This window comes from Amphichorda felina (assembly GCF_050947745.1).
Source record: "Amphichorda felina strain 45539 chromosome Unknown scaffold_9, whole genome shotgun sequence".
NCBI lineage: Eukaryota > Fungi > Ascomycota > Sordariomycetes > Hypocreales > Bionectriaceae > Amphichorda > Amphichorda felina.
Window position 1 is genome coordinate 821,081 of NW_028145041.1, and position 26,572 is coordinate 847,652.

The 26,572-nt window shown below is 55.8% G+C and overlaps 8 protein-coding genes across 8 annotated transcripts; 4 read left to right on the plus strand and 4 right to left on the minus strand.

The window, feature by feature from the left end:
* Nucleotides 1-459: 459 nt before the first annotated feature.
* Nucleotides 460-1,397, plus strand: PRE5 (proteasome core particle subunit alpha 6; the record flags this gene model as incomplete). Its single annotated transcript, XM_083198169.1, has 3 exons — nt 460-546; nt 590-655; nt 759-1,397. 3 exons carry the CDS (start codon nt 460-462, stop codon nt 1,395-1,397), a joined length of 792 nt encoding a protein of 263 aa, XP_083045904.1.
* A 295-nt stretch (nt 1,398-1,692) lies between these two features.
* ACO1O0_008812 (LOG family protein) lies at nt 1,693-2,487 on the minus strand (the record flags this gene model as incomplete). Its single annotated transcript, XM_083198170.1, has 2 exons — nt 1,693-2,234; nt 2,313-2,487. The coding sequence occupies 2 exons, from the start codon at nt 2,485-2,487 to the stop codon at nt 1,693-1,695; spliced, it is 717 nt and encodes a 238-aa protein (XP_083045905.1).
* Nucleotides 2,488-4,150: 1,663 nt separating this feature from the next.
* ACO1O0_008813 (uncharacterized protein) lies at nt 4,151-4,726 on the plus strand (the record flags this gene model as incomplete). Its single annotated transcript, XM_083198171.1, has 1 exon — nt 4,151-4,726. One exon carries the CDS (start codon nt 4,151-4,153, stop codon nt 4,724-4,726), a length of 576 nt encoding a protein of 191 aa, XP_083045906.1.
* A 2,338-nt stretch (nt 4,727-7,064) lies between these two features.
* Nucleotides 7,065-8,040, plus strand: ACO1O0_008814 (uncharacterized protein; the record flags this gene model as incomplete). The annotated part of the gene is made up of 2 exons (XM_083198172.1): nt 7,065-7,362; nt 7,454-8,040. 2 exons carry the CDS (start codon nt 7,065-7,067, stop codon nt 8,038-8,040), a joined length of 885 nt encoding a protein of 294 aa, XP_083045907.1.
* A 312-nt stretch (nt 8,041-8,352) lies between these two features.
* ACO1O0_008815 (Type I Iterative PKS) lies at nt 8,353-16,319 on the minus strand (the record flags this gene model as incomplete). Its single annotated transcript, XM_083198173.1, has 7 exons — nt 8,353-9,730; nt 9,807-10,222; nt 10,284-10,568; nt 10,634-15,010; nt 15,045-15,441; nt 15,514-15,671; nt 15,732-16,319. The coding sequence occupies 7 exons, from the start codon at nt 16,317-16,319 to the stop codon at nt 8,353-8,355; spliced, it is 7,599 nt and encodes a 2,532-aa protein (XP_083045908.1).
* A 1,042-nt stretch (nt 16,320-17,361) lies between these two features.
* ACO1O0_008816 (aminotransferase class I/II-fold pyridoxal phosphate-dependent enzyme) lies at nt 17,362-18,966 on the plus strand (the record flags this gene model as incomplete). Its single annotated transcript, XM_083198174.1, has 3 exons — nt 17,362-18,196; nt 18,279-18,421; nt 18,493-18,966. 3 exons carry the CDS (start codon nt 17,362-17,364, stop codon nt 18,964-18,966), a joined length of 1,452 nt encoding a protein of 483 aa, XP_083045909.1.
* Nucleotides 18,967-20,046: 1,080 nt separating this feature from the next.
* Nucleotides 20,047-21,288, minus strand: ACO1O0_008817 (Zn(II)2Cys6 transcription factor domain-containing protein; the record flags this gene model as incomplete). The annotated part of the gene is made up of 2 exons (XM_083198175.1): nt 20,047-21,017; nt 21,105-21,288. 2 exons carry the CDS (start codon nt 21,286-21,288, stop codon nt 20,047-20,049), a joined length of 1,155 nt encoding a protein of 384 aa, XP_083045910.1.
* Nucleotides 21,289-22,733: 1,445 nt separating this feature from the next.
* Nucleotides 22,734-24,004, minus strand: ACO1O0_008818 (putative secondary metabolism biosynthetic enzyme; the record flags this gene model as incomplete). The annotated part of the gene is made up of 5 exons (XM_083198176.1): nt 22,734-23,188; nt 23,287-23,575; nt 23,639-23,769; nt 23,835-23,901; nt 23,975-24,004. 5 exons carry the CDS (start codon nt 24,002-24,004, stop codon nt 22,734-22,736), a joined length of 972 nt encoding a protein of 323 aa, XP_083045911.1.
* Nucleotides 24,005-26,572: the final 2,568 nt, after the last annotated feature.

The following is a 26,572-nucleotide window of genomic DNA, read 5'->3' on the forward strand; positions in this document are numbered from 1 at the left end:
ATGTGTACTCCGTACCTATGAATAGTTCCTCCTACTACGATTGGCTTTCATTGTATCCTTAGCTTTATGGGAAGAGACCCCAAGTAAGGTTCATAGGTTCGTAATTTTTTTTTCTTTTCTTTTCTTTTTTTTTTTTTTACGTAGAGAGAGCTTTAGTAAAGCAACTTCTGTCCAGGTTGGGACAGGATGTGAGTATTGGTGGTGGCCTCGGGGCATCGAGTTTGGTGAGCTCCTTGGTCGCCCCACCAGGCTCGACGGTGGTTGCCAACCGCGTCGGAAAAACCACGGGCAACGCAGCTCCAACGTCTCCGGGCAGGTCCACGCCAGGGCGACGCAGCTGGAGCTGCCTGGTCGGAGGTCCATCATCATCCATCCATCGACGTGCTACCTCCCCTCCACGTCGCCATCACCAACCTGCCCGACTGAATTTGGTACTGCGACAAACTCACAACCGCCACCATGTTCAGAAACAACTACGATAACGACTCTGTCACATTGTACGCTGCTCAGACCCCTGTGGCCCATATCCTCATCCGCCCCCGCGAGGTAGCTAACGGAACCTAGCTCGCCCCAAGGCCGAATATTCCAGATCGAGTATGCCGGCGAGGCCGTCAAGCAGGGCTCAGTAGTCGTCGGCATTGCCAGCAAAACCCATGTCGTCCTCTGCGCTATCAAGGCACGTCTCCGCTGCCCTCTCCCCCAACTCCTCCGCGCGATCCTCACCGACCAATATATGCTAACATGTCCCGACTCTGCAGCGCAACGCCGAGGAGCTGTCCTCGTATCAGAAGAAGCTCTTCACCGTCGATGAGCACTGCGGCCTCGCCATCGCGGGCCTCACCTCGGATGCTCGCGTCCTCTCCAACTTCATGAAGCAGCAATGCCTGGGCCACCGCCTGACGTACGGCCGCGCCATGCCCCTCCGCTCCCTAGTCGATATGATTGCCGAGAAGGCCCAGATCAACACGCAGATGTACGGCAAGCGTCCCTACGGCGTGGGGCTACTCGTCGCCGGCGTCGACGACAAGGGCCCCCACCTGTTCGAGTTCCAGCCCTCGGGTATGACGGAGGAGATGGTGGCGTTTGCCATTGGCGCGCGCAGCCAGATGGCCCGGACGTACCTGGAACGGAATCTGGACAAGTTCGCTGACGCCTCGCGCGAGGAGCTCGTCAAGCACGGGCTCAAGGCCCTCAAGGAGAGTCTGGTGCAGGACAAGGAGCTGACGGTGGAGAACACGTCGGTCGGTGTGGCGGGAGCTAAGGTCGAGGGCAAGAAGGGCATCGAGACGTTCAAGCTGTACGAGGAGTTCGAGGTCAAGGACTGGCTGGAAAGCATCAACGAGAGCCAAGCTGGCGGCGACGAGGCCGAGGGTGAGGGCATGGACGTGGACAGCTAGATGATAGAAAGCTGAACTACGGTACCTACTGGGATAATGAGCTACGGCGTCGCGGGATCGCTAGATCGTGTACCACTTAGCCGACTGCGGCTGGACAGTCAAGTTGTCGGGGTCCATCGAGGGCGAAAAGAGGCAATTAACGAATTTTTGTTCTTTTTTTTTTTAATCTATCCTGTCGAAACAAGGTGGCGGCACTTATGGTATCTAATGCTATGCAATGCCAATGAACGCCGTCGCGACTAAGCAGCGCCTGGGGTTTCTCTGGCCGAAATATATATCCTGGAACCGAACCTTTCTAGTGGCTTGACCACTTCAACTTGTATGTCCCCTCGGAGACCTTGTACTCTGCTAGCGCCTTGATGGCCTCCTCGGGCGTGGTGGCTGTGACCAGGATGTCCTTGTTGCACGCCTTGATGAAGCCCTCCTCGACGGCGTTGTCCAACCACTGCACGATGCCGTCCCAGTACCCGTTGATGTTGAGCAGGCAGATGCCGTTCTTGTGGATTCCGAGCTGGTTCCAGGTGGTGGTCTCGAAGATCTCCTCCATGGTGCCGTAGCCGCCGCTGAGGCCGATGAAGCCGCTGCCGGGCCCGCCCGCAAAGACCTCCTCGGCCATCATCTTCTTGCGCTCGTGCATGTCCCGGACGACGGTGGTGTGGCCGTAGGTGGAGTGGTCGGGGACGACCTGCTGCGCCGCGTTGGTGGTCTGGTAGGTGCCGTCGCGCTCGTACTTGACGAGGGCCTCGGGGATGATGCCGTGGACGGCGCCCGGACCCTTGAGGGCGCAGAGGGTCTTTGCCACCTCGCCCATGAGGCCGACGGTTCCGCCTCCGTACACTATAGGGGGTCATGCATGTCAGCTTGAGGGGCGCTGGTTTTTCTGGCTGGTGGGCTGGTGTGGACGGGGTGACTCACCAAGGTCAATGTCGTTGGCAGCCATGACTCTGGCGAGCTGCCGCGCGGCCTCCATATGCGCAGGATTCGAGCCGCCGCTGGAACCGCAGTAGACGCAGACCTTTGTACGAGGGGTGCCGTTGGAGGCGCCGTTCTGGCCCGAAGGCTGCTCCGTGGGAGCTCCGTCTGATGTCATGGTGCGTGGGTAACTGGCTGAAGCGAAGGACAGCAGAAGTAAAAAAGAAAAGCTGCAAGTGGAAAACACAAGCTTGCAAGGCACGGAATGCTAAATCTGGAAAAGAAAAAGTGTTGCGCAGAATGCCAGTGTAGAGGTTGCGCTTAGGAGTAGGAGGAGGTAGAGGTGAGAGGTAGCGGCGACGTCTTATACCGCACCGATGTTCTCGGTGTGTTGGAGACGGTTCGAGGTTCGAGGTTTGACTCAGAGACTCCACCACCGGACTCGCAGAGTTGTAATACGCTAGCAAAGTGACGTCGAGGTCCCGAGACCAGCTGGGGAGGCGACCTATTGGGTGGGGATGGACAAGTGAATCGCGAGAGACGCAAAAGAAGGAATGAAGACAGCGGCAGGCATTTGATCGGGCCCGGGCTCCAAGAGCCAGAGTCACGGGGTTGCAAGTTGGGCCGCATTACTGCAGCGCTGCATGTTGTGTCGTTCAGCTTGTCATACTTCATACTCGATGTTGCTGGTTTTGCCCCTCGTTTTGCCCCTCCACCCCTCCATAATCTCCATTCCTCCATCCCCTCCATAACGTCCACGTGCGCCTCCCTCAGCCTCAATGGCGTGCACTCTCGAGAGTATTCTACGCGTAAGGTACCTGATGATCCGCATTATCGTACGCCAGATGTGTGCACTCGTGTCTCGGCAGCATTTCCGTGCGAACCCCCCACCCTGTTTACTTGACCACTGGCCCACCACATCTGTTGGACCTTCTTTGCCATCTCGAGTGGACACTGTCGACTGCGACGACTCCACGAAGTCTCCCAGCCAAGAGCACCTATAGGTTTTAGAGGGGAGCTCTTTAATTCACCAATATGCCGAAATTAATACTTCTACTAGGAGCTCAAGAAGCTGGTGGTGGTCGTACATCTACCGAACCCCGGGGCCCCAAGGGCATGTGAGGGCCCCGGCTATCATCACTTGATCTCTTTTCGTCGCTCACGGCGTGCCTCCATACGAGATGTAACCGTAGAATCTCGCAGTAAGTGACTGCCTGGAGAGAATGGAATGCAAGGAACTCACCGACTGTGTCTGCACTGGTGTGCAAAGCCACAAGACGACGCCTCTACAATCCATCACGAGAACTAGCAACAGGAGGACGTGAATCTGACAGAGTGAATTGCAAAATATCCGCTACTATGGCTAAGTTTTGGTGCCATAATTCTCTGTTTAATGTATACCTAGAGCGGAAGGGTAAGGTATCCTGGCTGACGACAGTGTGCAGGAGCCTTGATAGGTAGGTCCTAGTTACTGTCTCGTTACGTGCTCCTGCTTTTTTCTGTGGAGAGGTGCATAGAAGTTGAAAGAACGCGATAGCACCTATCTATCTGATGAAGACCTTTGCTATTGGATGGATGGCATTCAGCGAGAGCTTCCATTGTTTTTCTACTCAGCAACTTCAGATATCGATTTACATGTTGCATCCAGTCTTTCAAATTACGGCATCAAAACCCTCCAGCAGATTGTTAACCCAGTATCGTCACATCGAAGGAAGTCACCATTAAAAATGCAGGCTGCAGAGGATAACTTCGATACACCTGCACGTCTTTTCGACCCGTCAGAACACCTCCCGTACTACAAAGTCCCAGAGCACCAGCTCGTGGTGTAGAACCCTATAAAGATGATCCTGCAGCTGCAGTTCGTGGACTGGACGAGGGGGCTGATCGTACCCGAACGCAATACCGTCGTCGTTAAAATAGATGGTACCTGTAACAACAGCATACCACCCCTTCCGCGGGCTGCATGGGGCGTCTACTTTGGTCCGCAATCGAGTATCAACATGAATGGCATCGTGGACCTCCACCTTATGCAGTCGAAAAGGCGTGCCATGATCGAGGCTTTGTGGAGAGCACTGTTGATCATCTACTACCAAGTTTCCCGGGATTACTCGCTGGTACAGATCTTCATCGTCTCGGATTCAGAGTACCTGGTGAATGCCATGACGAGGTGGATCGAGGGCTGGATAGCCAACAACGGCCGCACCAACGACGGACAGCGTGTGCCTTACTTTCCTCTCATCATGCAGTGCCACTGGCTTATCGAGGCTATAACGTCCGATCACGGACCTCACAGGGATGTCAAGTTCTGGTTCGTTACGCCGGAAAAGAACATGGAGGCCCAATTTCTCGCGCACCAGGCACTTCAGGCACTATACACGCATAATAATCGGTATTTTTATCCACACCAATGGTACTAGTCAGGTTAGTATCAAACTGAATTAAGATAACAACCTGCTAACAGTAGAAGTTTTGACAATGGAAGCACTTCTTGGGCTGACTCCTTGTGGCTCATCGGCGACAAGGGCCTCAGAGTTTGGATAGCATATGCACCCCACTTCCCAACGGGTGAAGTGTCCCAATGACTCTGGTAGTTGGTATACCAGGTTGACGCAAATGGTATAGGTGTGGGCATCGATGAAAGTCCGAACAGAAGACTCACAAGGAACAAAAATTGTGGATAGAAAGTGACAAACAAAGGTATGAGGGGCGTTGACTCCCAAATAAATATTATGCTTATCATTTTTGATGTTGATGATCTGTGGTTCCCCTGATAGTGCGACTGTAGAAGGATCTGTTGGATCTTGACACTGGTCGGAGCCATTGTATGGCTATCTGGACTTTACGGGATGTGGAAGCAAGCTCCACTGCAAATGATTGTGATGTTCTCGTTGGCAAGAGCCCAAGGCTGTACCCCGCCATGGGCATTTGAATTAAATCTTCTTGTCAATGAGTACTTGTAGCATGAGGCAGAGAACAAGGTTAAATGTGAATAGTTTCAAGGCTTCTTTGGTGAGATCGAATATCCGCAGGACCCCGGTGTCACTCAACGGCTATGTGACGAGTAACCAATGGTGGACCACATAGAATTATTTTCTAGGAGAGTGAGAATAAGTACCAGAAGTTAGTTATCATAATCAAGAGGATGTGTGCCCCAGCCCATCTTCTATACCTTTTAGGCTTTCAGCCCCCTTTTCCGATCATGGATAGCCGAACACTTAACCGAGCGGAGATTTTAGTCTCGCAACCTATGCCGGACGAGAATTTTTCAGGCCATGTTTACATAATTTTGACTGCCTTCACCCTATTCCAGACTTGCCGCCTTCACTAGACAATATAAAAAGTAGGTATGTTCTGTAGGACGTAACCTCTGCAAGAAAGAGGCTACCCCTAATCTGAGTTGTGAGGGCATATCCCAATTGGCCGAATTTTTAATCAGAAAATGTCTTTGAATATAGTACTTTCGAACTGATCTGAAGATTTTTCATGGCCAGTGTCAATATGAGTTCCTTAAAGGAGAGGTTATCTACTAACTAACTAGGTAGGCAATGTAGGCATCTCATGGTTGCCCTACCTAAAAGCTCCTCGGAAACGAACCCTTAATTATATCCGTATCCGTATTAGTCTATAATACTAGGAGTATCCGTAGTCAGAGATAAAGGCGGCCGAACGTTTGCCCGGCCCTCTATAAACTTAGCTTAACGAATGTCGGGATGCTAAGCGAGAGGAAATTAGCGCTGTGAATATACAATTCAACCCTTGAATTTTTGTTAGTTCAGTTACGGGGCAGGGATCAACAGCCAATCAGCGATCGTGCATCGTTTTTGGGATCACCTGAAGCTACATAGTACTTTGAGGATCGCCTCATAACAGGGGTTATCTAGGTATTATCAAGTGCCTCGCTAAAACGTCAGAAACCCATAATAAGCGTATCTTTCTAGCCATCATCACCGTGTATCAACGCTTCAAGCTACAACTATATCCTTCCACGATTCAAGCTAGAATACGATATATTTTCTATTACAGGGGTTAGTATGAATACTATCATTAGTTTGGTGTGATATATTTCTTTTATCAGGATATGTCCCTTTTGGCTTGTTATTTATCCACCTAAGTACCAAACCAATAAAATTCAGGGGTCGGATTATATTATACTATACCCATGTAGGTGAGAAGCTGCCTTTCCTAATCTAGCCTCGGGTGTTCCCGATAGTCGTTCAGCTTTAGTTGACCGCCCCCGGGACGATAAGCACCCCAGCCAGTCTCTTTTTAGCTAGTGGATATCATTACTACTAGTGATAGGGGACGGCAGATGCTGTCTACCGCGGGCCTGTGACAGATCTGGGGAAGCCAGGTACTCGTACTCATGCAATGCCCGACCAACGTCGCAAATTCAACAGGTTTAAATTACTGAAATTCGATGTCCGGAAAAGCCCGTTTGGATTCGCGCTCTTGCAGACTTGGGCTTCCACAACCATAACAACACACCACTGACACCATTCACGACGCAGCAGTGACAGCACCGTGCCAGACTAAAATGACCAGCATGCATGTCAGCAGCCCTACGTGCCAGGATACAGGGATAAAATCCTTCGCCTGAGCCCTGGCAGGCTGGCAGCCCGGCAGGATGGGCAGAGGTCCATCATAATAAGCGGGAAACAGCTGCTCCTTTCCTTCATCGTCTGGGTTCCCGAATCCTCACTGTTAGTGCCACTACCAGGTCGCAGACGTAGCCGTGAACGGGTGCAAACCATCGAGATGACTCCAGACGGCCTGCTCCTGGCAGCCCTGGGCAGTGCCCTCTTCCCCTCGGCGGTCCACGCTGCCGTCCAGTGCTACAGCATCAACGGCACACGCGCCGACGACAGCCACGCGCCATGCGACCCAGACGCTGAGGTCAGTGCGTGCTGCGCCCTGAACAAGTCGAGGCCCGACATCTGCCTTTCCTCGGGCCTCTGTTATGCCCAGGATGTCAACTACCACGGCCTCATCTATTCCAACGGATGTACCGACCCGACCGGCCAGGCTGACGAGTGTCCTCACCTCTGCCCCGACCGTATGTCGTCCTCCTAAATTCTACAATAACGAACGTGCGTTTGTGCTATGAGAGGCCCGGTTGCTGACATTCCTTCTTCCGCCTGCATCAGGGACCAACGACTGGGACGGCGGCTCGGAAGTCTCTGTCTGGAACGTGCTTCAGTGTGACAAGGGCGACTCCTTCTGCTGTCGAGCAGCGACCGACTCGGAGAACTGCTGTGACAGCGCGACCCGGCTGGACATTGGCACGCTGGTGATCCCCACCAGCACAGCGACGGTCCACATCAGCGGGAGCGTGACGGCAACGGCGGACGTGGAGCAGGTGACAGCGACGGAGACGAGATACGTGGCGAGCGACTGTCCCAAAGACAACACGGCCGTTGTGGGCGGTGCCGTCGGGGGCGCGATGGGGGCCGCGCTCTTGGCCTCGTTGGGTGTCATCGCGGTCATGTGGAGGCGGAAGCCGCAGGGCCCAGCGCCAACCGAGTACACGTATCCTGGAGACGGCCCAGCGGCAGCCGAATACCAGTATTCTGGAGACGCGGCAGCGGTGGGTGGGTACATTTATACTGGGAACCCGGCAGCCGTGGCTTCACCTGCTTCGAAGGGATATACGTCAACGTATGATGATAACACCATGACCAATCCTACTCCGGAACTCGAGGCAAGGGGCAGGAGTGAGCTGGTGGGGGTCTAAAGAGACATTTCCGGCTATGATACACTGGTGCTGCATTTTGTTTTTGAAAGCACCGTTTGGCTCATATACTCAGCCAGTGAGTTAATTTCAGTCTGGATGTGGTTGATCTGAAGTCTGTATTTCTAGCCTTTTTGACATTATGCTGGCGGAGTAGAAAGAAGTTGGGCGTTGAGTGGGTAGATGTATGTTGCTAGATATGAATTCTGTAATTCGATTTACGAAGAAGAAACGGCTTAATGAAAAAGAAATGTACACACGCTCCGAGCCTTTCACCTCTCGGTTCTCCACCATGCATCCTCTAAAGCGCGAATGTCAACCCGACGGCTCTATCACCTTCAGCAGCCCGTCTACTGCCTGCTTGCCCAGCCCCCCAAGGGTCCCTAAGCCCAACAACTGAAGCACACTGATGTCAAGACCAAAGGCCTGCCTCCACCAGTTGCGCAGCTCAATGCCCACAAGCGAGTCAAGGCCAAGCTGGGCCAGCGGCAGGTCAATGTCCAGGTCCTCGTCCGACTTGAGCAGCAGGCTCATGAGATGCTTGCCAATCTCGAGGGCAACGTAGCTGACCGTCTCGGGCTTCCGCAGGATCTCCGCGTCGTTCTTGGCCCCCGCCAGGAATGCCTTGAGGCTGTTCCCGCTGGCGGCGCCGTCCTTGTCCTCGCTGGCCTCGCTGATGTTGTGCCACACGGCCATCCGGCTGTCCTTTTTCCACCACGAGCGGCTCTCGGGGCTGCTCAGCGATATGGTCGAGCCGAAGCCAGTGGCGAAGGTGTTGCGGTGGACAAACTCCTGACGCTGCATGTTTGTGTCCGGCTTGGTCGCCGGGAACGACATGGCGGCCGTCATGGCCTGGATCATCTCCCCCTCCGTGACGCCCGAGTAACCGTTCTTGATGAGTCTCTGCAGAAGGGCGTCGTCGCGCGCCGCGTATCCCATGTCGGCGACGGCGCCAATGTCAATAGACGAAGCGGCGAGGCCCAGGTTGTTCCTGTACTGGGCAAAGGCGTCCAGGAAAGTGTTGGCACCGGCGTAGTTGGCCTGACCAGGCTGTCCGTTGAGGCCCGACATGGACGACAGGAAGACGAGGAAGTCGAGCTGGATGCCCAGTTCCAGCGCGGCCAGATGCAAGTTCCACGCGCCATGCACCTTGGGATCGGCAGCCCGGCTCCACTGCTCGACCGTCATGTTTCTGAAGGCCTCATCTTGGAGGAGCATGGGCGAGTGGACAATGCCCTTCAGATTTGGTGCCAGCTGGACGGCCCGCATCACGTCGTCCTTGTCGACCAGGTTGCCCTTGACGAGCACAACTCGGCAGCCCATGCTCTCCAGCTCCTTGACCCTGTCAATATCTTCAGGGCGGTCCCCGATGCTTCGGGAGAGGCAGACAAGGCAGCGGGCACCGTTCTCGACGAGATGCCTGGCAATGACGCTCGCTATGCCGCCGAGGCCTCCAGCCAGGAGGTAAGAAGCAGAACTGTCAAGCTTAAGTACATCGGCGGGCTTCAGAGCGGTTGTGTCCAAATTGAGACTGCCGTCTGGGCTCCTCAACGTAAGGACTACCTTGCCCATGTGCTGCCCTTGTTGCATATATTTAAAAGCATCCTCTGTGGCGGAGGCATCATACGCGACTTGAGGGGCAAGTGGAGCAATAAGCTGCTCCGTCAGGAACTGGGTGGTTGATTTCAGCAGCCTATATTGTTCAACAGAGTAAGCCTGCTGTCATATTTACGTAGCAATTGATCGGGGGATATATGATGTGTACTCACTCCTTGACAGCAGAGGGCTTTCTGGCCATGAGAGCATCCAGGTAGACGCCGCTGTAACTGCGCCCGCCCAGGAAAGACTTCAAATCAAGCTGGCCACCGCCAACCATATCCCTCTGCCCGATCTCAACCATTTTGCCGAATTCGGCGACACACTCCCACGTTGCGTGCAAGAGATTGCCAGAGAGCGAGTTGAGAGCGAGATCGACGCCTCGACCGCCCGTCGCGCGCATGATACCGTCGGCAAACCTGGAGTCCCTGGAGCTGAAGATGCGGTCCCTAGACAGGCCAAAGGTTTCTGTCAAGTACTTAACCTTGTCATCGGTGCCAACCGTGACAAATACCTCCGCGCCCGTCATCTTGGCCAGCTGGAGCGCAGCCAGACCGACGCCTCCGGCAGCACTGTGAATGAGAACAGACTATAAAGGTACAATTAGCAACTGAAGGAATTTCAGAGAGAAAACTCGTCAACCAACTTACCTGCCCTGGCTGCAGATTGCCAACGCTGTACAGGCCTGCCATGGCCGTACAGAAGGCGGCGGGGATCGTGGCTGCGTCTTCAAACGACAGGCTGTCTGGGATCCTTTCGCAGAGGGTCTCGGGCGTGACCAGATGCGAAGACAAGCTTCCAGCACCCAGGCACATGACGCGGTCGCCAACAGCAAGGTCCTTGGCCTCGGGACCGACGCGGGACACGACACCGCTTGCGTCCAGTCCCAGGCCTCCCTCGGGATACGGGGCAACGCCAAAGACCCCTGAGGCATCCTGTTTTAAACATTATCAGCCACTGCGTGTTTATGATAAGCTCGGGTGTAGATGGGACCACGTACCTTGGAGCTCAGTCCGGCGGCAAACACCTCGACTTCTACCTCATCGCCAACGAGCTCCTTGGCTGCCCCTGAAACCCACCGCAATGACGACAGGCGGCCAGGCTTCTCAGCCACAAGGGACACTCGGGCTTTTGCGCTGCTTGGATCCGAAACTGGCTCGTCTTCCAGGGCGAAGGGGTAGATTCGAGGCACGTGGACGATGCCGTCAGCAATGACATATTCGTAATCGGGCCTGAGGAATTCATCCTCCAGCCTGCGCTGGAAGTGAGAAAACACATCAATGACAAGGTCCAGGGACGACTCAAGGCTTTCCACCTCACAGGTGGCGAAGTCGACGATTTCCTCGTTGCGGATCGACCGCGCTGCACCGATGACCTGGGAGTACCTTGGGTCGAGGCAGTTCATCTGACTGGGACGGGTGACCCAGAAGAGACCCGAGTCTCCGAGGTTGGCCAGGACACGCTGGAATGATTTGAAGTTATGCTCGTCGGGGTTTTCGAAGAAGGGACTGGCCTCGTCGAGGAGGCAGATGATGTCTTGAGACTCGGGCAGGTCCTGACCAAGCTGGCGTCGGTCGACTGCGTAGCCTAGGCTTAGTAGTCGTAAGGCTAGATCGTTGGAGCACTTCTCGTCGTCCCTGAATAGGAGAGTGACGGCCTTCCTTGCCGACTTGGAGTTCGCCAATTCTGGCTTCGCAACCATAATGGCGTTTAGTTGGTGTGGCTCCTCGGCATCAAACGCCAGCGTGTCTAGACCTGCGAACCCTGCGTCCTTGAGCTCCGACTCCCAGCGAGCTGGTGACACATATGGCTCATCGGCGCGGCCATCAAGCTCGCCGTACCACCAATCGTCCAGAAGACCAAAGATGTAGTTAATCCACTTGGATGTGGAGTGAAGCTCCTGGAGAAGGAGTCTACCGGTGGGAGCCACGAGCTTGCGAACATGTTTCAGAGCCTCGTTGAGACTGTGGGTTCCGTGGATGACATTGGTGGCAATGACTAGGTCGTAGGTGTCGTTGTCGAATCCTTGCTCGGAAGGGTCCTTGCTGATATCCAGGGCACGGAACTCCACGTTTTGCTCGTCCTTGAACCGCTTCTTGAGGCTCGCCAAGGAGGTGGATGAGGCATCGGTCAATGTGTACTTGGAGTACAGGGGCTTCCCGATGGGCAAGACGAGGTCCTCCAGGATGCTGGCAGCCGCGCCCCCTATACTGGCACCAATCTCGAGGATGCGCAGGTTGGGCCTGAGGTGTGCAACGCTGCGGATAAATTCACGTCTGTCAATCGCGTTCCCCGAGGCGAACAGATTGACGAGGGTGTCGTCGGCCTGGAGGAGCTCTAGAGCGTCGGCCTGACCAGAGAGCAACGCGTCAATGTTGTCAATGATCTTGTAGAGTCCATCTGCGCTTCCAGCAACCGGTGAATTAGCCATCTGCACTCTCAAATTCTGAATCTTGCCCATGATGGCTCCGTCATCAAGGTCAACAGCCTGCGCTTGGCGACTAATCCAGGCCGCATATTTCTGCACCGTGGGGGAATCAGACAGGGCTGTAACACTCCCTATGCGTCTCTGCGTGTAGGCCACGCACAGCTTGCCCATATCATCCAGCAGAGGCGTCCACTCGTGGCGAGCAATCTCTGGCTTGATGAGCTTCGCCGTATCGAGGAAGTCGGTATGCGGACGCCAGCTGACACGCGCGGTGATGGGAAGATGGTGCTCGCTCTGCCCCCCGCCGTCTTCTAGGGGCGTGAACCGAGCCTGGGCCATGTTCATCAAGAGCCTTCCGTTGGCGATGCACTGGAACTGGCCGCTGATCTCACCGCTGCCGGGGTGGACCTTGGTCGACGCCGTCACCTTCATATCAGAGTTAGGGTCGCCACGGAATATCGTCACCCTCTCGAGCAGCGTGGGCATGGCTCTCGAGTTGCTCGTGTCGATCTTACCACACCGGGCAGCGATCAGACCCGACTGAAGGGCCGCATCGATGACGGCCGGGTGCAGGTGGTAATGGTCCTCGTCCCCATTCAGGTCCATGGTCAGGTTACCCGCTGCCTTGGGCTCGACCGTCCCTGAGGTGATATCGTCGAGACGCTGGAAGCGAGGACCATACTCCATCCCTGCCTTGGTCAGGATGTCGTAGATCTTCCTCCGCGCCAACTTTCGCGGCAGCGGCCCACCGTCTTCAGCTTCAGGGGCCGGCTCGGACGGGCCGGCGCTGACCTGGCCGACGCAGTGCTTCACCCACATCTGGCCGTTGTGGGAGGCAATGGTGAAGTCCCACCACTGGCTGTCGGCCGAGTCGGTGAGGCGGCGAGGGCGAAGGTTGGTCACCACCTCGGTGTCGACTCCCTCGTTCAGCACCAGGGCCTGGCTGAGCACGACGTGGCGGAGGGTGTAGGCATTGTCAACGCCGCTGATCTGCCGTATAGCCTCACCAGCCATGGCAAGGTAAGCTGCGGCAGGGAAGACGACGGTGCCCTCGATCTTGTGGTCTCGGATCCAGGGGGCGTCGTCGATGCTGATCAGGTTCCGGAAGCTGGGCTCCAGGCTGGTGCTTTCCAGCTGGAGCCGGCCCAGGAGAGGATGTTTGGCGAATTTGGGAAATCTCCATTCGTACGACATCCTTGACTCGTACCAGTACTCGGTGTCGTGGTTCCAGGGGTAGCGCGGAAGATCGGGGAGACAGGTCCCCCCTGGCGCGATCACGGTGTAGTCGATGGAGATGTTGAGCTCGAAGAGCTTTCCAACAGCTGTCAGGAACGACTCGACGCAGTCCTCGTTGCGGCTCATGGCCGATGCGTAGGGGGGCGAGGCAGATGCCTTGGTGAAGATCTGTCTCGCAGGACCAGCTAGCGCTCCATGGGGCCCGACCTCGAGGAACGCAGGGTTCTTGATATGCTTCAGGACACCAGCAACAGCGGGGCTAAAGAGAACCGGGGACTCAAGATTCTGCTGCCAATACTTGGCATCAAGCGGTCGCTGCTCCGGCTCTCCGCTGCCAGATACGCTGGAGAAGAAGGGCTTCACCGGTGGCTTCCCCTGCAGATGCTGCCGGATAGATTCGCAGTAGTCTGATCCCACTTCACGCATATGGTAGGAGTGATAGGCCTTCTCAACCTTGAGCAGTCTGGCGGTGATGTCGGGATACTCCTCCTTGATCCTCGACACGGTGGCCTTGACCTCGTCGGCGTCTCCAGACAGAGTCACACTCTGGGGCGAGTTTTCGCACGCAACAACAACCTTGGGGGCATTCAGGAACCCCTCCACCTCGCTCCAGCCAAGCCCAATGGCAGCCATGGCGCCCTTCTTGTTCTGGAGCTTGGCCGCCTGCCCACGCTGGTGCGCACCCACGATGGCCTCCTCCGCCGTGAGGGCACCAGCAGCGTAAGCAGCAGCCAGCTCGCCACTGCTGTGGCCTACAACGGCCGCCGGCTCGATGCCAAAGGCCGCAAAGAGGTCGACCAGGCCGATCTGGATGGCGGTGCACAGCGGCTGGGAGAGCTCTGCTCTCTGGACGCCGGATGTTTTGGGCGGCTTCTGGAGCTCGCCCTCGATGGTCCATTCAGGGGGATGGGGCAGGGCCTGCAGGTACTTGTCCAGCGTCCTGATGGTCTGTTGGAAGCACAGGTCGTCGCGCAGGAGGAGCTCGCGCCCCATGCGGGGCCACTGCGCTCCTTGGCCGGTGAAGACCATGACTAGGTTCATGGGCTGGTTTGGCATCCTCCGGCCTGCAGAGGAGGGAGTCTCAGTCTTGCCAACGACCTTGAAAGCACGGTGTGTGAGATGCTCTCGCCTATTCGCGAGCGTGTAGGCCAGGTCATGGACCGCGTCTGGCCTCTTGCTGAGCCAGTCCTCATGGTCCTTGGTCATGGTCTTCAAGGACGGAGCGGACGCTGCCGAGAATAGCAGTAGCTGTGGCTCTGACCCCAGTTGCTGAGCCGCTTGGGTCTGACCTCCGAGGTTGAAGCTGCGTGCCGAGTCTACAATGACGTGCGCGTTGGAGCCGCCGAGCCCAAAGCTATTGACGCTGACTCTCTCATGTCGATCCTCGGGGAATGGAGTTGGCTCAACGGGCACATGCAGCTTTCGCTCCTTAAACGGGATTCTCGGGTTGGGGACGTTGAACTTGATGTTAGGTGGGATGGTGCGGTTCTCCAGGGACATGACCGCCTTAATCAGAGACACGAGACCAGAGGCACCCTCAGTATGGCCTACATTGGGCTTAACAGAAGTGATGTGAATACCCTTGTCTTCAAAGACGTTGGCGACGGCGTTAGTTTCGATGGGGTCTCCTACAGGAGTACCTGTTCCGTGGCACTCAAAATACGCCGTCTTGGAGAAGTCCTGCGGGTCCTTAGTACGGCCAAGAGCTATCACCTATAAGCCAGAGGCTTGGGGGGAAGCCACTAACCGTGATGCCAGCCATCTTGTATGCCTTGCGGATCATGGCCTCATGGGCCTCACCGTTGGGGTTCGTGATTCCTTGCGTCTTGCCATCCGAGTTGGCCGTGACGGCTCTGATGACGGCGCGAACTGGGTTGCCATCGCGGATGGCCGCATCCAACGGCTTGACGTAGATGGCTGTGACAGCCTCGCCTCGAGCATATCCGTCTGCGTCCGCAGAGAAGCTCTTGCATGAGCCCTCGGGGGAGAGGATCCCCTTCTCTGTCATGGACTGCGTTGTGCCGGGTGCCATGATTATGGTGCAGCCTGCTATAATGGCTCCATCGCAGGTTCCTTGCTGGATGGCCGTGCAGGCCTCGTTGAGGCAGGTCAGCGCGGAGGAACAGGCTGTGCGGATTGTCATGCTTCATGTTGACAGTGGTCAGCTTTGGCCTAAAAAAGGGGGGCCTCGAATCCTCAAGTCTCAAGTATCTCACCTCGGTCCCTTGAGATCAAACTCGTACGAGATGCGGTTCCCTAGCATCCAGTCATTGTACCCATCGATTCGGTTTGCGCCGTGCGACATGGGGTCCCTATTCATCATCTCGCCCCAGTCCTCACCCATGTTTCCGACGTAGCATCCAATGGACGCGCCCTAGAAAATAATCAAAATTATTAAAGTCCAAATGGGCTGGTCAGGCAGTAGATAACCCACCCTGAAGCTGACGTCTCCAGCGTCATCAAAGGCCTCCCTGACCACCTCCAGCAGTCGTCGCTGCTGCGGATCGGCATATTCGAGCTCGGCGCGGCTCAGCGAGAAGCGAGACGAGTCCAAACTCCCCAGCTTGACGCTCTCGTCCAGGAAGTACCCGTACTCTGACGCGATGGCGCCTGGTCGCTTAGACGTGGAGTGGTACGCCGACACGTTGTAGCGTGACTGTGGAACTCGACTTCTTCCATCGCCCTTGGATAGGAGGAAATCCCAGAATTCCTGCGGGCTTGACGATCCTCCTGGGAGCCGAAGAGCCATGCCGCAGATGGCAATAGGAGTGGTAGTGGACTCAGTTCCGTTGGCATGATCACTTTCATGTGTGCCGTTGGCGTTGGAGATGCCGTTTGCCCCATTTGCTCCATGTCCATTTACCCCGTTTGAGCCATTTGTAAAGTTGGTGCCGTTCGTGCCATTTGTACCATTTGTACCGTTGACACCATTAGTGCCATGTGTGCCGTTTGTGCCATTTGTAACATTAATGTCAATGCTGTATGAGGCACCGTTTGTGCCGTTGGCACCACCGTCAATCATGGTTGCAGCTGTTGGCCAGTGGCTGCTCGTCGTGGTGCTCTTGATTGTTCTCCCTCGTATGAGATGTAATTGAGAGGAGACGTGAAGAGTGTAAGTGTTTCAATAAGTGCAGTACTAGTAGGTTTGAATCTGAAGACGGCGATGAGGCAACTTCATGAATCCAGGCCTACATACACCATACATAACCATAACCCCTTTAAAGCTACATGCGCCGTTGGGGCATTCGATGCCGTTGATGGCTCTTCCACCTGGAACTTGAAGGCCCCTAAGGTCTCCTCCGCCGGCCCGAGCCTAGTTTCGCCACGAACCGACATATCTCAAGTTCTCAACAGGACTCCGAAGGATCCCCGACGACAAGGAGGCTCTACCTGGGGTTAGGGATCCGATAAAGCCGACAGACCAAATTCTCTCAGAGAAGGCAACGAAGCCAAGTTTGAGAGGAACCCGTAAAATACGAGTAGCTACACTGGTGCTCTAAAGCCGATGTTACTGAAATTCCTATGGAGAGGGCTTAGATCTGATAGTCGTCAAGTTCTAGTTCCGTTCGCATATACAATGTGGCGTCCGGCGATCCGATATGCAGCCAAGATCCCGAACGGACTCCGGCTCTCGTGTCTCCAAAACCTCACATGGAGCCTTTTGACTCGAGGCCTTGCTTGAGCAGAGTCGCCAAGACCCCGGTCGGATTCCGCACCTGCAGGTTGATCTCGGAGTTTTGAACAACAAACTCGTAGACATGGACAATTGCGTGACTCTCTTCATTCATTCCTCGGTCTGTTACAATTGATGCCAGAGACGCTTTAACCCGTATCAGAAGTTACGATTGTTATCATCCGGCTGTAATTGATCATGCACATCCACTCTCTACCCTGCTGGCAACTGTTGTATCCGTACCTTGAGGGTATATATCAGATTATCTGAGAGGCAAACGGCCATTCGAGGTAAACGGCTTGCCGCTTGGACCCATCTAGTCTCAACTTTGGACTTTGGATACCCCAAGGGAGCTTTCACAACTGGCAAGATTCATCCCTCATCACTCACCATGGCTGCAGCGACAGAGCCTGGGTCAGTCTGGGTCTCCGAGTGGGCCAACGCACAGAAGCTCAAGGGGCCGAGCGTAAAGAATGCCTCCGTCTTCTACCGGAATCTCGAGGAGGAGCTGGACGTGGCCAGGGCGTCAGGTCACTCCCTGCCTCTACACCTCCCGAACCATGAGATCGACTTCTCCTCGTGCGATGTCATTTCCCTTGGCTCCTCTGGCGCCCTGCGGAAGGAGTTCCTCCAGGAGCTCGCCGACAACCCCAACTTCCATCTCGGCGCCGGCGGGTCGCGCCTCATGGACGGACACACCCGATATCAGGATAAGCTGGAGCGGGAGATAGCCGAGCTCTTCGACGTCGAGTCGGCCCTCGTCGTGCACTCTGGATGGACGGCCAACCAGGCCATCTTCTCCACGATTCCCCGTCCGGGGGACGTCATCGTGTACGACGAGCTGATGCACGCCACGGCCCTCGCGGGAATGAAGATCAGCCTGGCGCTCGAGCAGCGGCTGTTCCGGCACAACGACGTCGAGTCCTTCATCGAGGTGCTCGAGGACGTCCGCGAGACGCAGCCGCTCGTCCGCACGGGGAAGCGCTGCGTCATCATCGCCGTCGAGAGCTACTACAGCATGGACGGGGACATCTGCCCCCTCAAGGAGCTCATCGATGCGGCCAAGGAGATCTTCCCTCATGGAAATGCGCAGTTCGTCGTCGACGAAGCCCACAGCTTTGGGGTTATCGGCCCGCAAGGGTTGGGCTTTGTTGCGGAACTCGGTCTTGAGAAGGAGATTGCCATTCGGATGCACACATTTGGCAAAGCTCTCTCTGGCTCTGGAGGTACGTAAAATGACCCCCAAGATCCCCAAGATGGTCTCTTTCTCAGTCATAGAAAGCTGAGCTAACAAATATTCTCCCGCAGCTGTGATACTGTCCAATGACACGGTCCGGTGGACGCTCATCAACCAGGCCAAGGTTCTCATCTGCTCCGTGGCACCTCCATTCCCGCTCCTAGCCGCGGCTCGTGCCGGGCTCAGGCTGATGAAATCCGATGAGGGGCAAAAGGTACGCGTTCTATGTTTTCAGAGAAGAAGCATAAGACTGCAGAGAAGGGCTAACGTTGGGCATGACTGTAGGCTCGTGACAGGCTGCAGTATCTTACCAAGATGTATTTGGACACACTCACCTCGCATCCCACCTACAAAAAGGCCAATGCCCGGGGGCTTCTCCGAATCCCCATCCACGAGGAGGAGGACTGGCACTCGCAGCCGTTCATAACACACATATGCCCCATCTGGACGCGGCCAAAGCACGGGCACTACCTGTCGTTCCACCTCGTGTCGGCGGGCATCAACGGCACGCCCATTGTGTTCCCCATTGTCCCCAAGGGGGAGGACCGCGTGCGGCTCATCATGCACGCGTTCAACACGGACGAGGACGTCAAGACGCTGGTGGGTTCCATCTGCTCCTGGGCCGAGGAGATGATGGAGATTGAGGCGAGCGGCGATAAGAATAGACTTCCGACAGCAGCACGTCGAGCGTTTGAGCTGATGAAGACGACGGCGAAGGGCGGCGACATTCATCGAACCAATGGGAATGGGACGATGTAGAGCGGGTCGACGTATGAAGTTGCCAGGCCGCCGAGACAGGTCTCTGCTTTTCGTAGGTAGTTAACTACCTATAGATACCTAGTCTAGTTAGGTAGTGTCAGCGACGGTGATAAAATACGGATAACAAAGACGCTTCTCGAGATGGATTTCTTGCATGTCTACTAATCCTTCAACAGGCTCGCAGGATTGACCTGGTAGGTCTAGTGATGGTAATGCCATCTTGCGACAGTTCTAACAGGCACACGCAAACGATGGACGCGAGATGAGATGACGAGAGGCGCCGCGTAAGTAGATACGTCGATGAACGGATTTCGGAGGGTCTTGCCGCAGAAAGTCCGTCTTATGGACCGGTAGGGCATAGGCTAAAGACCCCTGGCAACCTGGCAACTTGCCATGTGTGTGGCCACGAGCAGCTGGCGCTGGCCGGGGAGTCCTGCGCGTGCAGCCGTGGTCACTGGTTTGTGGCAGAGGTGGAGAAAGGGGGACTGGGGAGGGGAACAAGATGAGGGGAACATGATGATGGAAAGGTTGAAGCACTGTGGATCCATCATCCGTGGCAGCCGCGCGGCAGCCGATGAGGCGCTGGCGTGCCATGTGCGGCGGGAGATGTAATGATGCACAGCTGGTACCGTGGAGAGTGGAAGTTGGAACAGGCTTTTTAGCGAAGAGGGTCTGTATCCGTATTCGTACTCCGTACATGGTAGTGCATGGTACGTGCTGCAGGCGGATGCAGGGGGCAGCAACCCCCGTCAACCTAAAGGCGGGCCGTGACGCGGGGGAAATCCGCCTGCACCCGCCATCACGCATCCATAGATAGTAGTACACCACTACACAGTACAATATACGATATAGCGTCGATCTGGGCTGATTGACAAATGACAACTGAACTTGACAAGTCACTACCCCCAGGGCCTTTTGCTCGGCTGGCTGTTCAAAAACGCCACCCGAGCACGACGGCATAGCCCTTGCGCGTTGGCGACCACGAGTGACAGTAATATGTAGTTTGTGATATGTACGAAGTAAATGTAATATGTATCTCAATCTGTTCTGATCCAAAGTTCCCAGCCATCCGTACGCCTGCTATGTGATAGTATGCAAAACGCCATTCTGCCCCCACCCCTGCTGCGACAACGTCCTGCTCAGGTCGTACTGCGTGTGGAAGAAGCCCGAGCGGGCCTGCGCGCGCCGCCTCCGCTGCTCCTCGTCGTGCGCGTTCAGGCCCATCTGTCCCCCCCGGTGGCCTCGGTACGCCGCGCACGCCTCGACGGCCTCCCGGGACCGGCGCGCCTGGCCCAGCACCTGCTGCGACGCGATCCGGCTGACCTCGCGCATCCGCTGCTCCACCGTCTCCAGGAACTTGACCAGCCCCTCCACGCTCTGCTTGCGGTCCAGAATTGACTGCCGGAAGTAGCCCGCGTACACAGCCGTCGTGTCCGCCACGCCCATGATGTCGTGCTGTGCCGACACTGTGGCGCTGTCCAGTGCGGCGAATGCCTGCAGGAGGCGCTCGATGTCTCTCTGGTCGGAGTTGTTGTTGTCGTCGTCGTCGTTGAGGTCGTCGTCTGTGAGCCCGGTTTTTACAGGTGTTGTGCGCCACGCCCATTCGTCTTGCTGACTGTTGTGGAAACCGGGAAGCTGCGACTGGTGTAACCCCCCAGCCGCATCGGGAATCGTGGATGCTGGATTCGAACCGACGTCTGCCGGAAAGAGCGACAGACCTGCCTGCTCGCTGACCATTGGGGTCGGTGATGACCTCATGTCACCCTCTAATTGGGGCCCTAACGTAAAGAAGTGGCCCAGTGGGAGATCAAGCACATCTGGAGCATCGTTCTGCAATGGCACGCTGCCAGGAGTTCCCATGAACGGCGAGCCGTCCCCGTGGGTGCTAAAGATGGTCTGGCTCTGCCCGCTTTCGCCCCCATCCGAGTCGAACAGTGCGAGGGGCCGTCCCATAAACGAAGTAGTATCGAATGAGACGGGAAGTCGACAGGCGCAGTTGGCCAGCCGCTGCTGCTGTGCCATGAACTCGGCTTGATTGGCTTCAGCCTGCTCTAATACAGGTTCGATCAGCCAAAGTCTCATAATACTACGGATAGGTACCGTAGTATCGGCAAAACAGAAACGCAGCAATACCCTACCTATCCTCTCATTCAACTGAAGTATTGTCTCGTGCAGCTCTGCCCGGGACGCCTTTGGGTTGACCATGTAGGAGCAGGTTTCACCTGCCTTGATGCACTTCTCACACGACGGCTTCCCGCCGTCGCATTTCACCTTGCGGTCCCGGCACAGAACGCAGGCCAGGTGTCTGCCCCGTGCCGACATGGAGGCCATCGAGGCCATCGAGGCCATTGACCGCCCGCTTGCCTCGCTGCTGAATGCGCCGTGCCACGTTGAGATGGGCAGCAAAGCCTGTCATTGGGTTCCTTTTTCTTCTCTGAGACGAAGACGGGAGGAGAGATGTGCAATATTATGTATGTACTCTGGAAACCAGAGGTGAATGAGTACTATTAAGGTATACCTAGTAGACAGGGTCAATGATCGAAGTAGGCGACTTCCGGACAACCGGCAGCGTGCTTCTCCCGACCAAGCCTCGTGGCAACGTCGGCAGCCACAGTCGACTACTCTAGGTGCGTATGTACATATGAAACAGGGTGCCCCAAACCACGTGGACCATGGGTAGGCGGTGACAGTGCTCGATCGAGCATCGAATCCGCCACGAACTTTGCTGCCGTCCTGGACTCTTGATAGCTGGAAGAGGACTAGTGCATAAGGCTGATCTTGATATGCATACAGGGTGGGCAGCTTGACGGCTCCTCCAAACGGCTCCTCCAAGACCTGGCACCCGCGGTGACACTAATACCTGCATTTTCTGTATGTATGCTGTATGTACGAGTGCCTTTCGCCTCCTGCAGCAGTGCGGTGCTTCGGCAAGCAGCATGAAGAGTGTCACAGCCCGGGGTGGTACTGCCGCCCATTGACACAACGGTATCATTCCGCACCTACAAACCAGGGATTATAACCCCCCTCCCCCAGAGCCCCCTATTCTATGAACCTCAAGGGCACTTCCGGCTTTCCCCCACCCCTGAGCCCCAACCCTGTAGAGAAGCATGTCCGAAAAAACATGACCTGCCTCATATCTAAAGGGCTTTGCAACACATGTACGAGTACCATTATCGCTTACCGCCGGGTGCGCAGAATCAGACCATATGCGGCACGTCAACGTGCGGCGGAATTTGTTCCACTCCTTCAAAGTCCTCCGGCAACGGATTCGTAATCTATTAGCAACGCAGGCTGATAGCTGAGCCACGCAAAGTACCCCCCTATTCGATTGGCGCACATGGGCCGCTTCTGCAGTAGCGCAACGTTGCCCGGCTGCAGGATCTGGCTGTCCGGCTCTCATACATGGCAAGTTGGGCGGGAGTTATTCCGGCTGCGGAACGGCTTCGTATTAATATCTGTGTTGTTATTCTCGTTGTTGTCTCTGACAAACGCAAAAGGCCCTCGAGAAATTGGACTAAACTAAATAAATATCTACTGGCCGTGCCACGGAGCTCGGTGCAATATCTTCTCCACGTCAAACATACATGTAAGTGATGCAGGTAGTAGTAACGTAATCGCATCAGGTAAACCCCCGATTGCGAGCTCTCTCTGTAGCTCCCCCTCCTGCCACCTAGGTAGCATTGTTAACCCTGTCACGCTCATGTGCCCACTGTCGACATGCTTATTATTATGCTTATCTGCAGGGTATCGTAAACTGACACGGGCTTTTATAGCTCGTGATACTTGGAGCTATACTTTTTGCACATCCCATCCCACCAGGGCCGGCCCACCAGCGGCCACGCAAACGCCATCAGCACCCCGACAAGCGTGTCGACGATGCCGAGGCCTCTCTTGGGCGTCACGCCCACCATGTTGGCGAACAGCACGGGGCTCTCGAACGACTCGTCGCAGATGGCAAAGTCGCCCCGGGCGACCCCGGCCAACACGATGTCGGCAATCTTCCCGGCCGACGGGTGGCGCTTGATCATCTCCTCGGGTGTCCCGTCAGTGCCCTCGATCTGCTTTGTCAGCTGGGGCTTGCCCTCCTGCTCCTGGAAGAAGGCGTCGCTGATAAAGGTGGACGGGAACGCGCAGTGGATGGTGTAGGTGCGGGTGGGACTGGAGTAGACCAAGGCCTCCATGCGCAGGCAGTCGGCCAGGCCACGGACGGCGCTCTTGGGTGCTGGACAGAGGGCGGCCGCATGTCAGCCAGGATGCAATTCTCACGAGAGCAAGCGCAGCATGAGCTGGGGGGCTATGGGGATTGGGGAAAAAAATTACCGCTGTAGGCACACATGCCGGGGACGGTGCAGAAGGCGGCGACGCTGTTGATGAAGACGATGCGCCGCGTCGAGTGCCCGGACGGCTTCTTCTGGGCCTTGTGCTCCTCCGTCCAGATCTTGAGCATGGCCTGGGCGGAAAACGCAGCCGTCAGGTAATTGTTCTGCATGCACGTCTCGAGCTGCGTCGGGCTGATGTCGTTGACAAACCCCGTCTGCGTGGGGGTGCCCCCTGCGCAGCAGAAGAGCAGGTCGGCAGGGCGACTCTGGGCACGAAAGACGGTGCCGACCTAGCAGCGGGATGTGTCACTATTGCATCAGCTTTGGCAAGGATCACGGGGGGCGCCCCTTACCTCGGTGGCGTTGGACAGGTTGACTGAGGTAGCATTGACCTCCTGGTCGTCGCCAAGCCGTGCATCTTGGATGATGGAGCGAGCCTCATCGAGCACCTTTTGCCTCCGGGCAAACACGGTTACATGTGCACCTGGAGGATTTAGGTCAACAAAAGTTCAAAAGGTGCTGTCGGCTTTTGGGGGGAAGGCCTCGAACCCTGCGCAGCGACAGCTTTGGAAATCTCAAGGCCCAGCCCAGCTGAACCACCCGTCACCCATACCGTCTGCTTGCATGTCAGCCCATGAGTCCAGGGCCACACCTACATCTTGATAGCAGGAAGAGGCCTTTTTGCTCACCTTGCCCTTTAGATCGAGCTTGGGCGCCATGCTGAAGATGACAAGACCCGGTAGAGTCAAGTTGTCAATATGTGGTAAACGGTGGAGGAAAATAGGGGAGATTTGGGTTAATTTTGATACTGCCAACTCTGACCATATATATCAGCACTAGTCCTTGAAGGCTGTATGTAACTCATGGAATCACAAACAAAACGTACGCAGACAGGACAACCACGGGAGTGAAAGACCTTCGGGGATCTTGTTCCGTATCCCTACCCTTGCTGGCGCGCGTGCACGGGATGATGGGGTTCGGAACGCTCTTCGGGAATGTTTAATGTTCGCTTGATCGTGGCTGCGGAAATCGGAGGTTGGTCCCTGGTGATCTGCCTGCAGATCCTCCAATGCATGTATGGCATCCACGCTCCGATACGATGCATATACGCGGCGTCGCGTGCATGCAACACGGAACATGGCTTACAAACTACACCTGCCGATCATCTTCCGCTCTCTTCTGCGCTTCGAATCCCGAAGCTAGACTGCCAAGTCCCCGAGGCAGGTCCCCATTTGCTTGGCCTGGTCAAACGGTCATTGATGAGGCCTCGGGAAAGTGGGAGTTGCATTCGGGGGGATATGACTCCCGTCGGAAGCGCGTAACTCGTCAACCGGTGAGCACAGTACTCCGCGTCGGAGCCGATTCGGGTCCGGATTGGAAATTTCATACAATCTTAAACATGGACGGCTTGGCGTGTCTTTGTGCTGGCAGGATCGACGGTTCTTGTACCTTGTAGGGCTCGGTGGATTTCACATGTAGGCAGTTCTCATGGGTTTCCCTTGGGGTAGTCATCTTGGGTAGTAGTCTTGTTTGTAGTAAGACTAGGCAACAGCATAAACGAGAATAGGCCTGTTAGAGTTTAATCGGTCTTGAACGTGTGTATCTCTTTTGTCTATTTCCATGTCTTATAACAAGGTTCCCCGAACTATGAGTAGTAGTCTATAGGCAGTCCTATCCATAAGACAATTTGGGCTCCCTCAACCCCAATACTGTCTTAGCCCATCAATTAACTCGAGAGACAACGTGCTTAAACTTTTCCGAAGTTCCGTATCCAATTGCTTCAACACCGTCACAGAGAAAGGGAACACCGCCCGTGTCGCGTCACCATCTGCCTGGGACGCCTCGCTGCCAGCCATGCGACTCCGCCTTACGCATATCTGCGTCCTCGAGCCAAGCTGGTCCACCAGTCTCTGGACCTGATACAGCTCACTCAGAACTCGCTGCGCCGTCTGCGGATCTCTTTCCCCTGCCTCCAGGGCCGCGCCTGGGACTCGCTCGGACGCCGAAGAGGTAGCCCACGGCGCTGTTGATGTCGACGACGTTGCTGTCGACGCCGTCAATCCCCCATCGTAGCCTTCGTCAGGGGCACAAGAGCCGTGGACTGCGGCGGCGTATCTGTTTAGAACTCTAGAGACAACCAGACTAGCGACCACAAGGAAATAGCCGTCGTGGGAGCCGGGGAATTGCATCATGGCGCCGATGGACTCCAATATGCCCCTGTTCTCGTCTACCACCATCTGCAGCCGAAGCCCAGCCGCGTGGTGCTCGCGGTCCGCCGTGGTTGGGCACTGGGAGGAGAGCTGCCCCATGAGCCGTAGAGCAATCATGAGGCAGTTAGGCTGCTGAGAATCACCGATTCGCTGCGTCTCGCCCAGTTGCGACGGCTGTGTGGTGACTGGAAAGGAACAAGACGAGGGATCAGCAGGCCCGTAATCCGAGAGGTCGGGGACCGTTTCAGTATCCATAGAAGCGGATAGAGTGTCCTGCCATAATTTGAAGGCTGAATTTCCGGCATAACTTTCGTGTGCACCCGGAATGTCTTGTTGGTTGCCAGTAATACACGTATTAGCCGAAAGAGACTGAGGCGGTGACATTGGGACATGAAGCGGCGCCAGCCAGTCGTCGATGCTCCCGGCCCAGGCCATGAATGGCGAATCCAGCAGCGATGCTCCATGGCCCGTGGCCGTCTGCGGCGGCTCTGGCGAGTGTGAGTGTGACGATGTCGACAATGCCGCTGCGGCTTCATTTTGACTTGAAGATGCAGTATTTCGGCGGGCCAGCTTGCGGCCAGTCCGTTGCGTGACCAGGTACCGGCAGGGCGTGCCTCGGTCTTCGCACCTGGCACATATTGGCTTGTCTTTGGAGCACTTCACTTTGGCTGCTGCGCAGGCATGGCAGCTGTCGCGCAACTTGATTCCCGACGGCGGGGGCATTGCGCCAAGACGAAGGGCATTGAGGATTGAAACGGGAGGTTGAGAACATGAGAGTGCAGACGCTGTGTGACGCTGGTATCGTCTATCACTGCAACGCTCTGGGACCTTTTTGATACGGGCATCATAATGGATTCTCGCATCTTCAGAAGCACGCAAGAACAAAATCATTGGTGTCAGTCTTTGAAGGCCATAGTTTCTCCTCGCAGTCGCAGCCAAAAGCCACAGGCGCTTGCATCGACGCGTTTACGAGTTTGGCAGCCGGAATCGCTGGTTCGGACCGAGTGGTTACATTCTCGGACCGAAGAGGGCGCTATGTTTGCTAATATATATATTGCCTGCTGTAAGGATTCTGCA